This window comes from Loxodonta africana, chromosome 12 (assembly GCF_030014295.1).
Source record: "Loxodonta africana isolate mLoxAfr1 chromosome 12, mLoxAfr1.hap2, whole genome shotgun sequence".
Classification (NCBI taxonomy): domain Eukaryota; kingdom Metazoa; phylum Chordata; class Mammalia; order Proboscidea; family Elephantidae; genus Loxodonta; species Loxodonta africana.
In genome coordinates this window covers 99,888,007-99,901,814 of record NC_087353.1, presented here as the reverse complement: position 1 = coordinate 99,901,814, position 13,808 = coordinate 99,888,007, and the positions used below count along the sequence as shown (strand labels likewise).

The window sequence follows — 13,808 nt, the reverse complement described above, 5'->3', positions numbered from 1 at the left end:
GTCAACACAGACACACACAATGTGTAGAGGTCAACTTTCCCTGGAAAATCCATAAAGGAAAAAACAAAGGTACAATGACTGCCTAATTGCTTTTATGCTTTTAGTCTTGAACCATTACTTACATTATTTTTCTCAATTTCTCATAAAAAATAAGAAAAGCGTAAAAAAAAAACTACTATAGTTTCAAGAAACTGAATACAACAAATGTCCCTGCATGAAAGATCACCTTATCTTCAGAACACTAATCGCTGGGTTTACAAAGACTGCCATATATGATGTTAGCACCATTAACAGTGCCTGCATCAAAATAACTCCGGTTAGACCTAATTCTTCATTGTTGCAAATGAAGAGAAAAGAGAATATAGGAGAGAAGTTACAAGTGTATGACAGTTAAGGTTATGTGTCAACTTGGCTGGGCCATGATTCTCAAGTGGTTTGGCGGCTATGATGTGGTCTGGCAGCTATGTTATTATGTGATCGCCTTCATAATGAGATCTGATATAATCACCTTCATGATTAGATCTGTTATCGCAGCCAATTATCTGAAACGGAGTTTCCTTAGGGGTGTGGCCTGCATCCAATATAGATGGACTTTCTGGCAAAGCTCGCTGGCTTTTGCTTGCTCTGGATCCTGCAGCTGGCTCTTGTTCACCTGACCTCCAGTTCTTGGGACTTGAGCTAGCAGCTTATCTGCCAATCCTGGGATTCGTCAGCCTCCGCAGCCTGTAAGCCAGAGGCCTGATGTCTGACCTGCCAACCTTGGGTTTGTCAGCCCCTGCAGCTACATGAGTCAGGAGAAGCCACCAGCCTGATCCACGGACTTGGGACTTTTCAGCCTCTATGACCACATGAGCCATTTCCTTGATATAAACCTCTCTCTATATATATTTATACATGTCACTGGTTTTGCTTCTCTAGAGAACCCCAGCCTAAGACAAAGTGGCAGGTGGAAACAGGACTTATGAGGGAAACTAACAAATTTCAACTCATCATTTACATCTGTACCATCACTTTCTAAGTCTACAATCTATTGTATCTGTGTACAGTGGTGGCTCTCAAAGTGTGGCCCCCAGATTAGCAACATCAGTATCACCTGGAAACCTGTTAGAAATGCACCTTCTTGGGCCTCACCCCAGACGTGGTGAAGCAGACTCTCTGGGGAAGGAGCCCAGCAATCAGAGCTTTCCCAAGCCCTGCAGATGATTCCAGTGTGTGCTAAGGTCTGACAACCAGGCATCTCTAGTAAAGTCAAATAGCTTTAACCATGAGACAGGATTTAGTGTAACAAAATTTTTTACCACTTTAGATCATGCAGAGAAAATTTTTATCAATATTATCCCTACATATTAATATAGTCTTTATTCAAAAATGCTTTCTCAACACTAATTGATATGATTTGGGCTTTTCCCAACAACCTAAAATTTTCACTCAACTGATAAGGCTGTTTCGTGCTCACCAAGTCAGAACAACAACAAATGACAAAAAGGATGACAATACGTTCCTAGGCAAAACTTACCAGTTGAGTGCACTGTATTATAAGTTGTCAAGCTTTGAATTAAATTTTTTAGCTCTTCCAACATATGGGATATAAAAACTATCAGTAAAAACTAAAAAGGCCAAAAGTCACATACACAATACTTCTACAAGTTTTTAATGCCCTATATGAAAATTTGCTAAGAGGGAGAAAATCCTGCCAAAGAGGCAGTTCCCCAGCCAATTAAATTCCAGCTATTAACAGGCATTACCATTCCTTTGCAGAGGGAAGATAAATACCTTTAAACTGCTTAATCATGTTCTGATGGTTTGCAATGGCTTCTTTTAAGATCATTTCAGGTTGGTCCATCTTCCACCGCCATTCGGTGCCCACCGGATTGGTGTGGTGCCTAAGGACAAGACACAAAAGTTCTAAAAGACAGCCTGTGATAAGATCTCAGCTAGTCATCTACTATGGGGCATCCCATAAATCAGGGTCATTTCCTCCTAAGTGCTTAGATGTTCATATATAGCAGTACTTTCAGCTATGACACCTAACAGAGAAGGGGGGACAGAGAAGTCAATCAACATCTCTGGCCTGCCCCGGGAGCTCCAACTGGGTCATCTCTCCAGTTATTGGTTGACACTCTGTTAACTCTTAATCATACTGGGTATGGGCACACACCAACACAAGACAACCTCTCACCACTGCATTACCATCACTGTCACCTGAGCCGACGTTTCACAGCGTGAGTAGGAAAGCTAGAACACTGTGCTCGGGAAGTTCACTGAGAGATTCTCGGCAAAAGCGAGAGATCAACTTGCAATGAGCTCTTAAGAAGGGAAATTTTGTTTCACTTTGTGCCACAGTGGAAAAATGCAGCCATAGCACTGGCCACAACACTTTCTGTAGTCACCAAAACCGGAAAAGTCATGTCCTTAAATCAGTGGGCTTATAGAAAATGTTTATTTCCGTGACTCTCCTTTGTGATACGTTTTTATGATGGTTAAGCAATTTTTACTCACGATACATTCTCTCATTATGTTACTTTGTTTCATCAACATTGCAGTAAAATCCTGGATGCTGGTCAATCATTGGGTCCCTTGAGATGATTCTGCGTTTCTTATTCCAACATTTCCTAAGACAAGTTCTGAAAGATGCCACACAAAATGGAAGGATGGAAGGAGTTCTGGGGAAAGCCACATTCTTTATTACCCTCTCAGGATTATTTCCAGGTACCTTATGTTGTTTTTTTTTTTTATGTTTTTTATGTTTTTACTTCCTTATAGGGTCACTATGACTCGCAAGGGACTCAGTGGCAATGGGTTTGGTTTTGGTTTGTTACATATCAAAAAAAAAAAAAAAAACTCCACTGTCGTTGCATCGACGCCAACTCATAGTAACCCTATAAGATAGAGTAGGACTGCCCCACAGGGTTCCTAAGGCTGTAAATCTTTACAGAAGCAGACTGCCACATCTTTATCCCATGAAGCAGCTGGGGGGTTTGAACCACCAATCTTTTAGTTAGCAGCTGAACGCTTAACCACTGTGCCACCAAGGCTCCTTCACTCAGGCTTAGGCTTTATTATTTATAAGAAGTAAGATTTCATTATTATTCATTTCACATTGTTCATTTCATCTGGCTATTACCAGTTACAGAAAATACATGTTTTTTGGTATAGTTACCCTGTATCCAGCCACTTTCCTGAACTCTCTTATAAACTTTAAGATTTTTCCAGGTTTTTTTGTTTTTGTTTTTGTTGTTTTTGGATTTTTTAGGTATGTAGTCGTAAATTATAGTGTAGTTGCCCCCTTTCCAATATTTTTTGTTTCACGTCTCATTACACTGGGCAAAAAATGTTAAATAATGATGAAATTAGTCATTCTTGTTTGACTCTAGTCTTCAATAAAAATGTTTCTAGTGTTCCATCATTAAATATATTTACTCACTCAAAATTAACAAGTTAAAATAACAAAATAACACGTTCACGTATTAGAGCAGAAAAGACTAAAAAGTTTGACATTGTATTGGTCACAATATGTGAAAATAATCCGCTCTCACACTTGACAGAGCCTGAGAAAGAGTGCCTCCTGGTACAGGTCTGGGCAGGGACAAGAAACACCACCTGGAACGTTCATCCCTACATCCTTTATAGAACAAAAGCCACAGTCTGTGGTGAAAAGAGTAACAAACCCGGACACGCTTAGAGCACAGGTGTAACCCCAAGTGGCTGGGGAAAGGAAACAGAAAAACTCTCTTTATCTGGGAAAGGGGCAGGAGTAAGTACCAGGCCCAGGATACAGCTAGGAGAGGGAAGGAACACTGAGAAGGCCATGCCCCCAAGACCCAGTGACAGTGGCTGGCCACAAAAAAGAGGTTTAATTAGAACAATACATATGAGCACCACCCTACCTGCCCCCAGCTACCCACCACCAAGCTAACAGGCATCAGTAACAACAAAAGAAGACTGCAGGAAAAACTGCAAGATCAGAGTGACAGACCTAACTGACAGGTAGTACAAGGGTAAGAGCTAAAGCTCAGGGCAGACCAGACAATAAGAAAAACCTCTGGCAAACCCGCCCATGCTAAACACAGGGTATCCCTAAAGGAATTTGAAGCCTGTGGAGCACTGAGGTAAGCAAAAAAACACACTTCAACCTAAACCTAGTTCCTGACTAGGCTAACTCAAACTTCAACAACAAAGGTCTAAAAGAAGGAAAGGTGTGCCCATTTCCAAACAGAACTTACTTCAGTCCATACTGTCCTAAACAAGAAGTCAGACTTTAAGCAAAAAGCTTTATGAGCCATACCAAAAGGCACGCACACACTTCCAACAGACAAAGCAATCAGCAGAACCAAATTCAGATATGACAAAAGTATTGAAATTATATGACAGGGAATTTCAAAAACTATGATTGTATGTTAAAAGTCCTAATAGGAAGGGTAGACAACATGCAAGAACAGATGGGTAAATTCAGCAGACACACAGGAACTACAAGAAAGAATCAAGTGGAAATGCTAGATATGAATAACAAACACCTTCAACAGGAGCCCTGGTGGCATAATGGTTACACACTCAGCTGTCAACCAGAACACTGGCAGTTCAAACCCATCAGTCACTGCCTAGGAGAAAGATGTGGTAGTCTGTTTCTGTAAAGATTAGAGCCTTGGAGAACCTACAGGATCAGAGTCAACCCTATGAGTCAGAATCAACTCTACGGCAATGGGTTTGGATTTTTGGGTTTTTTGACAGGCTTATCAGCAGACTAGAAACAGCTGGAGAAAGAACCTAAAACTTGGAGAAGTCAATACAAATAACCAAACTGAAACACAAAGAAAAAAAGAAGAGGGCGAAAAAAGTGAAAAAATAAAACAGAACATCCAAGAGCTGTGGGACAATATGGAAAGGCCCAAATACATGTAATTGGTATCTCAGAAGGGAAAATAGAGAAGTAAGCAGAAGAAATAGTTGAATAAATAATGGCCAACAAATTTCCTAAATGACAGACAACAAACCACAAATCTAAGAAGCTCAGTGAACAACAACAACAGTGTTCGCTACACAGACAGCTATAACAGCAATTAAATCTTGTATTTGCCAAAAATAAATCTATCTGGGTCATGAACTTTTGCTGCCGTTGTTCAGTGCTGGACTCAGGATTATAGTATTTTGTGTAGGATTTTACATTTACGCTCAGGAGAGAAACTACCCTGCAATTTTTGTTATTCATGCTGTTCTTCTCTAGGTTGGTATCAAGGTTACACTGCCTTCCCAAAATCAGCTGGGAAGTGTTCCCTCTTTCTGTGCTCTCAAAAAGAGTTCCTTTTCCTTGAATGTTTGCTAGAACTTACCTGTAAAACCATCTGAGCTTGGTTCTTTCTGGTATTTCTAACTATGATTCAATTAGAGAGCCCTAGTGGTGCAGTGGTTAAGTCAAACAGCTGCTAACCAAAAGGTCGGCAGTTCAAATCCACCAGCCGTTCCTTGAAAACTCTATGGGGCAGTTCTACTCTGTCCTCTAGGGTCTCTACAGTTTGGAATTGATTCAGTGGCAACAGGTTTGGTTTGGTTTGGATTTCAGGCTGACATTCTTATGGATTACTTTGAATAACCTACATTTACTAGGAATTTGTCTATTCCCCTCCCCCCCCAGGTTTTCAAAAATTCATTGATACTTTTTATCTTTTTAATCTTTGTTGGACCTCTCCTTTTTCTTGATCTTACAAATGATTTTAAATATAACTTCACAAATTTAAATTGCATTTGATTGATTCTATCCCCACACATACGTACTTAATGCCTAATCACCAGTCCTTTAAAAGAAAAAACCCAAAGGGGATTTGGGATTTGGTTTAGTTTTTTGTCTGATATGTAGCTTCTACCAGAGCATAAGAACCTATCAAAAACGGGGGAAGGGGAGGGGGCCGCGATGGTGAAGGTCATTGGCCTTAAAACTAACTACAAATCACATTCAGGCAAAATGCTTTCAAGGTAAATGTGTGATTCTGAACACCCTAGCAGTACAAGGATCAAGTAAAGCTAAAGCAATGATCCAAGGCAGCACGTGTTCTCAACGAGGCAAAATAAATAAAGATAAATGTCTTGAAGAAATCTTAGTTCAAGCAAAAATTATCAAAATTAAAAGATTATTTTGCAGCTAAAATTACATTACGATCCTACATGAGGAAGTGTGTGTGGATGGAATGCTCCTTAGAAACAACTTTCAAAACAAAATGCCCTTTAAACATGTTTCTTCCCTTCTGCTTTCTAAACAATGATTTAATTTAGGTTAGAAAATCTGGTTCTAAATCTTTATGCACTTTGGTGTGAAAAAAATCACCATAAAGTGAGGGGAAAAAAAGCGAGGTACAGAACGTTATAGTCTGCTACCGTTTGTGTGTGAACATGTACACGTGTGTGCATAGGGCAGTCAGTGTGTGCACCCATGCAGACACACACGTCTTTACGCATACGCTCATACAGATATTAATTTCTCTGTATATCTAATGAATCTCCCAGACTGTACGCCACAGTGGCTACACCATTCTACACTCCCACCAGCAGCGTTTGAGGTTCTAATTTTTCCACATTCTCGCCAGTACTCATGTCTTTTTTATTACAGGCATACTGCTGTTGCTGGGTGCCAGAGTCGATCTCGACTCATAGGAAACCCATGTGACAGAGAACTGCACCATAGGGTTTTCCTGGCCTTATCTTTACGGGAGCAGATTGCTAGGCCTTTCTCCCGCAGAGCCACTTAGTGGGTTCAAATCAACCACCTTTCATTTAACAGCCAAGTGCTTAACCACTGTACCACCAGGGCTCTTACAGGCATCCCAGTGGTATCTCACTTCCCTGATCACTAATGATGTTTAGCACGTCTACATGTGTCATTTGTGTGTCTTCTTTGGAGATCTGTCTATTCAGAAGCTTTGCCCAATTTTTACTTGGGTTAGTTGTTCAAGACAGGCATAACTCTTAATTTGAAATTTTAAAGTACAAAATTTTCACTTTCATAAAAAGAAATGAGTCACATACTTTGAATTTGCCTTAAAGCTAACTACAAATCACATTCAGGCAAAATGCTTTGAAGGTAAATGTGCGATTTTGCTTCCAGACTAAGACAGACTAGGAAGAAGGACCTAGCAGTCTACTTCTGAAAAGAATTAGCCAGTAAAAACCTTGTGAATAGCAGCGGAACACTGTCTGATATAGTGCCGGAAAATGAGCCCCTCAGGTTGAAGGGCACTCAAAATACACCTGGGGAAGAGCTGTCTCCTCAAAGCAGAGTCGACCTTAATGATGTGGATGGAGTCAAGCTTTCAGGTCCTTCATTTGCTGAGATGGCATGACTCAAAATGAGAAGAAACAGCTACAAATATCCATTAATAACGGGAATGTGGAATGCACAAAGTATGAATTTAGGAAAATTGGAAATTGTCAAAATATGAAATGGAATGCAGAAACATCAATATCCTAGGTATTACTGAGCTGAAATGAACTGGTGCTGGCCATTTTAAATCAGACAATCAAATGGTCTACTATGCCAGGAATGACAACTTGTTAGAGGAATGGTGTTGTATTCATCGTCAAAAAGAGCGTTTCAAGATCTGCCCCGAAATACAACGCTGTTAGTGGTAGGATGATATCCATATGCTTATAAGGAAGACTAGTTAATATGACTATTATTCAAATTTAGGCACTAATCATTAAGGCCAAAGATGTAGAAATTGAAGATTTTTACCACGTTCTGCAGGCTGAAATTGATTGAACATGCAATAACGATACATTGATAATTACTCGTGATTGGAATGTGAAAGCTGGAAACAAAGAAGGATTGGTGATTGGAAAATATGGCCTTGGTGAGAGAAACGATGCAGGAGAATGAACGACAGCATTTTGCAAGACCAACGACTTCTTCACTGTGAATATCTTTTTTCAACAACATAAACAGCGACTATACACTGTGGACCTCTCCAGATGGAACACAGAGGAACCAAATCGACTACATCTGCGGAAAGAGAGATGGAAAAGCTCAGTATCATCAGTATCATAGTCACTACAAAGCCATCAGTTGCTCATATACAAGTTCAAGCTGAAACTGAAGAAAATTAAAAGAAGTCGATGAGAGCCAAAGTACAACCTTGAATATATCCCACCTGAATTTAGAGACCACCTCAAGAACAGATCTGGCATACTGAACACTAATGACCGAAGACTACACGAGCTGTGGGGTGATATCAAGGACATCATACATGCAAAAACCAAGAGGTCATTAAAAGGACAGGGAAGAAAGAAAAGACCAAAATGGATGTCAGAAAAGACTCAAAGTTGCTCTTGAACATAGAGTAGCTAAAGCGAAAGGAAGAAATGATGAATTAGAAGACCTGAACAGAAGATTTCTAAAAACAGCTCGAAAAGACAAAGTATTAAAATGACATATGCAAAGACCTGGAGTTAGAAAATGAAAAGGGAAGAACACACATAGTATTTCTCAAGCTGAAAGAACTGAAGAAAATATTCAAGCCTCAAGTTGCAATATTGAAGGATTCTATCGGGAAAATATTAAATGACATAGGAAGCATCAAAAGAAGATGGAAGGAATACACAGAATCATTGTACCAAAAAGAACTGGTCTATGTTCAATCTTTTTGCTCAGAAAGCTGCAGGTTATTTTCTTTGAATCTTAATATACTAAAAAAGCAACTACTTAAGTCAAGAATCTTAAAAAGGGATTAGGTATCACACTTGGCACAAAGTGTGAAGCAATGGGAACCGGGACAAAAAAGCACATGGTTATTTCTCCCCTTCTCTGTGGACCACCAGACATAGGGTTTCTCAACCTCAGCACTCCTGACAGTTTGGACTGAACTACTCTTTGTCGTGGAGGGCTGTCCTGTGCAATATAGGATGTTCAGCAGTATCCCTGACCAGATGCCAGAACCATCACACTCCTCCACCCCCAGTTGTAACAATCAATAGTGTCTCCAGACATTGCTAAATGTCCCCGGGGGGGGGGGGGCAATTGCATGATTTTGCCCCCCAGTTGAGAACCACTGATTTCACAGGATGCCTAAAGGCATACTCTTCAATTTTTTCATTATATCCCTGATAACCAGAAAAGAGTACACATGTAAAAAAAAAAAAAAAAAACTTTACATGTGATAATGGGATTGTGGTTATACTTTTTAAAAAGGTTTTTTTTTTTTTTTACAGTTTACATTATCTGCAGATGGAAGTATGTACAGATAAAATGGTATGATGCCCGTGATTTGCTTCAAAATAGTGAGGACTAGGGTAGACAAGGAGCCCTGATGGCACAAATGGTTAGCTGCTAACTGAAAGGTCAGCAGTTCGAAGTAGAAAAACATGGCAATCTGCTTCCATAAAGATTACAGCAAAGAAAATCCTATGGGGCAGTTCTACTCTGTCACATGGGGTCACTATGAGTAGGAATTGACTTGATGGCACCCAACAACAACAGCGTAAGCAAATAGAACACAACTGACTATACGCTGATAAATGGACATGAAGGTTCATTACACTCTTTTCTCCATTTATGTCAAAAAAAAAAAAAAATCCATTATAAGAAAAAAAAAAAGGAACCTAACAAAGATCTAAGTAGGGGAAGAAAAGACCTCTTTCCGATTTCAGAAGTCTGAAATCTTGATCTATCTAGAAACTTCATGGGCTTATGAACCAAGCTGGTAATTCAGGAGTCAGGGCTGAACACGAGCAGACAGGCAGGGCTGGACTGTGCCTGGGGCATGAAACAAAAAGAAACCAAAAACAGATTCCAGGGATAAAAATGAACTTGGGAACAGGAGGAAAAGATCAGATGGAACCAAATGGTGTTGCTGAGCAGAGAAAACAAAAATTGTACAATGAGAGCCAGGAAGAAGGAGCCAATGGCAAGGACAGTAGGTCAGCCTGGAGCCGCAGTACACAGAGGAGGTCCCTGATGCACGAACGGCCCCTGGCATCAGCAGAAAACCAAGGAAAAGACCAGAAGCAGAGAAGAACATGTGTGGGAGCCTGTACTGTTGCCAAGGTAGCAATGAAAATCCGTACGGAACGGGCGGCCTACTCAGTACATAAATGGTGTTGGGTCAACACGTTACCCACATAAAACAAACCAAACCAAACCCGTTGCCACTGAGTTGATTCCGACTCGTAGTGCCCCTATAGCGACCCTACAGGACAGAATAGAACTGCCCCATAGTTTCCAAGGAGTGCTTGGTGGATTGGAACTGCTGACTTTTGGTTAGCAGCCGTAGCACTTAACCATTATGCTACATTTCTGTTACCCACACAGGAAAATAAAATTTCATTTCTACTTCACATCATACTCATAGTCTAGATGATTTAATGGCCTACTGAGGAAATAAAATGGCTTCACTTATTAGCACTAAATATTAAAAATTGTCTTTATGACATCAGCATGAAGAAGGATATCTTAAACAAGATATAAAAAAAGCACAGAATAGAAAAGATTAACATTTTCAGCGAAGTCAAAATGTAAAAATTCTGTATGAAAAAGGATGGAATTTAAAAGCAAATGACAGGAGTGAAATCAGCGAAAATAGTGGAGTAGATCACTCCAAAGGAGCCCTGGTGGCGCCATGGTTGAGCGCTCAGCTGCTAAACAAAAGGTCGGTGGTTCAAACTCACCCAGCAGCTCTGCGGAAGAAAGACCTGGCAATCTGTTTCTATAAAGCTTACAGCCAAGAAAACCCTACGGAGCAATTCTACTCTGGAAGACACGGGGTCACTAGGAGTCACAATTGACTCAACGGCACACAACAACAACAGGTCACTCCAAGGTCCCATTGCTTAATAGAAAAACCAAAAAAAACATTAAGAACTGTGACAATCAGCTTTGTCGGAACTGTAAAGACAGTCAAAGATTTACAGCAACCACAGTAACGCCGAAACAAGAAAAAGGCAACTGAAAACAGTAGGGGAGCGTTTTTACTTGTCCTTGCTTCATCCTTCTGCCACCGCTTGGCAACGATCTTGAGGACTGCAGCCCACCTTCCCAGGGCGAAAAGCTGGTCCTTGGCTCCAAGAGCCCTTGTTCTCAAAGAATTGTGTTTGCCTGTGCTGGCCTGCCTGGAGCATGCCTAAAGGAGTAACACAAGGCACTCGCATTTGTTTTCTCTAGCAGGAGTTGTTATGTAGAGGGCATTTCTCAAAAACACCGAAGGCAAATGAACAACCTGCCTGGGGAAAAGGATTACAGTCGAGGCCGACAAGCCTAGAGGAAAAGCCGAGGAGAGAGAGTCTACAGAGAACTGTTGTTGTTAGGTGCCGCGGACTTAACGTAGACAGAGAAGAACAGCCCCATAGGATTTTCTAGGCTGTAATCTTTACAGGAGCAGATCACCAGGTCTCTCTCCCACGGAGCTACTGGGTAGATTAAAACTGCTGACCTTTCAGTTAGCAGCCGAGTGTGTAACCACTGTACCACCAGGGCTCCTTCATGGAGAATTGAGGCCAGGGAAAGGACCATCATATATATACTAGGGGAGTTAGGAACCCCCACACACCAGGACAGGACACACGCTCAGAAAAGACCTAAGAAGGCCTTAAGTTTCACCTACAGCCGATCTTAGGCTCAGTGATAGTAGGAACTGAAGGCTAAGGGGCTGTAAATGGCCTGGCTAAACACTGAAGGAGCATCCCAACGGTCCATCTGCAGAAGACTGGGAGAGTCTTCTTATTCTTCTTTGTTGTTGTTGTTGTTTTTCTCCAGGTATTCAAGGAAATCTCTGTCAAAATGCTAAATGACCACTAGCTAAAAGAACAGAGACTTTAGGCTCAATACAAAACAAAGCATACAGTCTTTACAAAAAATAGATTAGAAAAGTCCCTCAACAAACAACTATAAACCAGAGCAAGCAGCAAAAAAAAAACCTGTGAAAGCGGGAAAATCTGAATACCACAGTTACCCTCGTAATATACAAAATTCCAATTTCCAACAAAAAAATTACAAAGCATGCAAAGAAACAAGAAATTTGGCCCATCACAGGAGAAATGAACAGAAACTTTCTGAGGAAGCACAGACACTGGACTTACTAAAAAAAAAAGGCTTTAAATCAAGTGTCTAAATATATTCAAAAAGCTAAAGGAAACCATGGACAAAGAGCCGAGAAAAACAAGAACAATGTCTCAACAATTAAAAAATGTCAACAAAGAGAAATTTTGGAGCTGAAGATACAGTAATTGAAATAAAAACTCATTAGTGTTTTAACAGGAGACAGGAATCAGAAGAAGAAACAATCAGTGAACTTGAAGATAATCAATCAGTGAACTTGAAGATAATCGACCGCAGTTACCCTCTCCAAAGAGAAGGAAAAAGAACGAAGAAAAATGAACAGCTCTCATGAGACCTGTGGACACCGTGATGGGTACTATCCAGTAAAACCCAGTGCCATCGAGTCGATTCCAGCTCATAGCGACCCTATAGGACAGAGAACTGCCCCATAGAGCTTCCAAGGAGCGCCTGGCGGATTTGAACTGCTGACCTTTGGTTAGCAGCCGTGGCTAGGGTACTAGCATATGAATAACGGGAGTCACACAAGGACAGGAAAAAAGGGGGTAAAATAATATTTGAAGGAATAATGTTCAAAACTCATTATTTGATAAAAGACATAAATCTACACATTCAAGGACTTCAAAAAACTCCGCATAAGATAAACTTAAGAGTCCCACAATGATTTAAAATGATAATCAAATTGCTGAAAGCCAAAAAAAAAAAAAAAAAGAACCTTGAAAGCAGCAGAGAGAAGCAATCTGTCACATACAAGGTTTCTTCAATATAACATTGACAGCCAATATCCCAGCAGAAACTATGGAATCCAGAGGCAGCAGAAAGGTATTTAAATTATTGAAAGAAAAAAAAACTGTCAGGCAAGAATTCTATACACGGCAAAACTCCTTCAAAATGAAAGAGGAATTAAGACATTCCCAGACAAACAAAAACTGAAGGAGTTGGTCAGCAGCAGTCCTGCCCTATAAGAAATGTTAAAGGGAGTTCTTCAGGCTGAAATGAAAAGATACTAGACAGTAACCTGAAATGATACAAAGAAATAAAGAACACTGGTAACGGTAACTACATAGGTAAACACAAAACAAGTATTAGTATGTTTTTGGTTTATAACTCCTTTTTGTTTTCTACATAAGATGAAGGCATAAAAGAATTATAAATTTCTATTAAAAGCATTACATAAAGATGCAGTTTGTGACAAAACAGCACAGAGAGAAAGGGACAAAGCTGCATAGGTGCTGACTTTAATACAAAATCAACCAGTAAACAAATGAATGTAGTGAATTTTAGGGAAAGGGAGAACAAATTTCCAACCTGGGCCACTGGATGGCTAATGGAGCCACTATTCAAAACAGGAACTGAACAGGAAGAACAGGTCAGCAGAGAACGTAATAAATTCCACCGTGGACAAGCTGGGCTTGAAGTTTCTGTGAATCAGCTGAGAGAATATATTCAATTGGAAAAAGAGAATAAAAGCCCAGGAAGGAGAACAGAGTTAAAGATAAAGAATATAAAGATGTCAATGAAGCCATCAGAATAGGTTCTCATCAAGCAGACTAGCGAATTGAAGTCAGCCAGGCACAGGGTTGAAGGACAGAAAGGTTTATTCACAGTTGGCAAACCGGGAGACAGGCGGGGTCTCATGACCTAAGGCTGCCAGCTCCCTGAACCAGGGCACATTGGCTCCTTTTATAGGGAGGGACATGCATATGCAGGAACAGCGCAGTCCACATAATCTTAGTGAATGAGCTTTTGTGCACAGCTCTAAAAATATTGTGCACAG

At 40.4% G+C, this 13,808-nt stretch overlaps 1 protein-coding gene across 6 annotated transcripts in view; it reads right to left on the bottom strand.

Moving 5' to 3' along the window:
• The window catches only part of LOC100671588 (S-adenosyl-L-methionine-dependent tRNA 4-demethylwyosine synthase TYW1), a 183,187-nt gene that overhangs the window by 113,170 nt on the left and 56,209 nt on the right, over nucleotides 1-13,808 (bottom strand). For 3 of the 6 annotated variants that reach the window (XR_010323720.1, XM_010596312.3, XM_064296081.1), the window contains one exon: nucleotides 1,774-1,883. Coding sequence is in view for 4 of the 6 variants with exons in the window: in XM_010596312.3 (XP_010594614.2) it covers nucleotides 1,774-1,883 (110 nt within the window). In the remaining 2 variants the exon portion in view is untranslated. Of the gene's footprint in view, nucleotides 1-1,773; nucleotides 1,884-2,499; nucleotides 2,625-13,808 lie in introns of those variants that run through there. The other 3 variants (XR_010323721.1, XM_064296079.1, XM_064296082.1) reach the window with 2 other exon arrangements.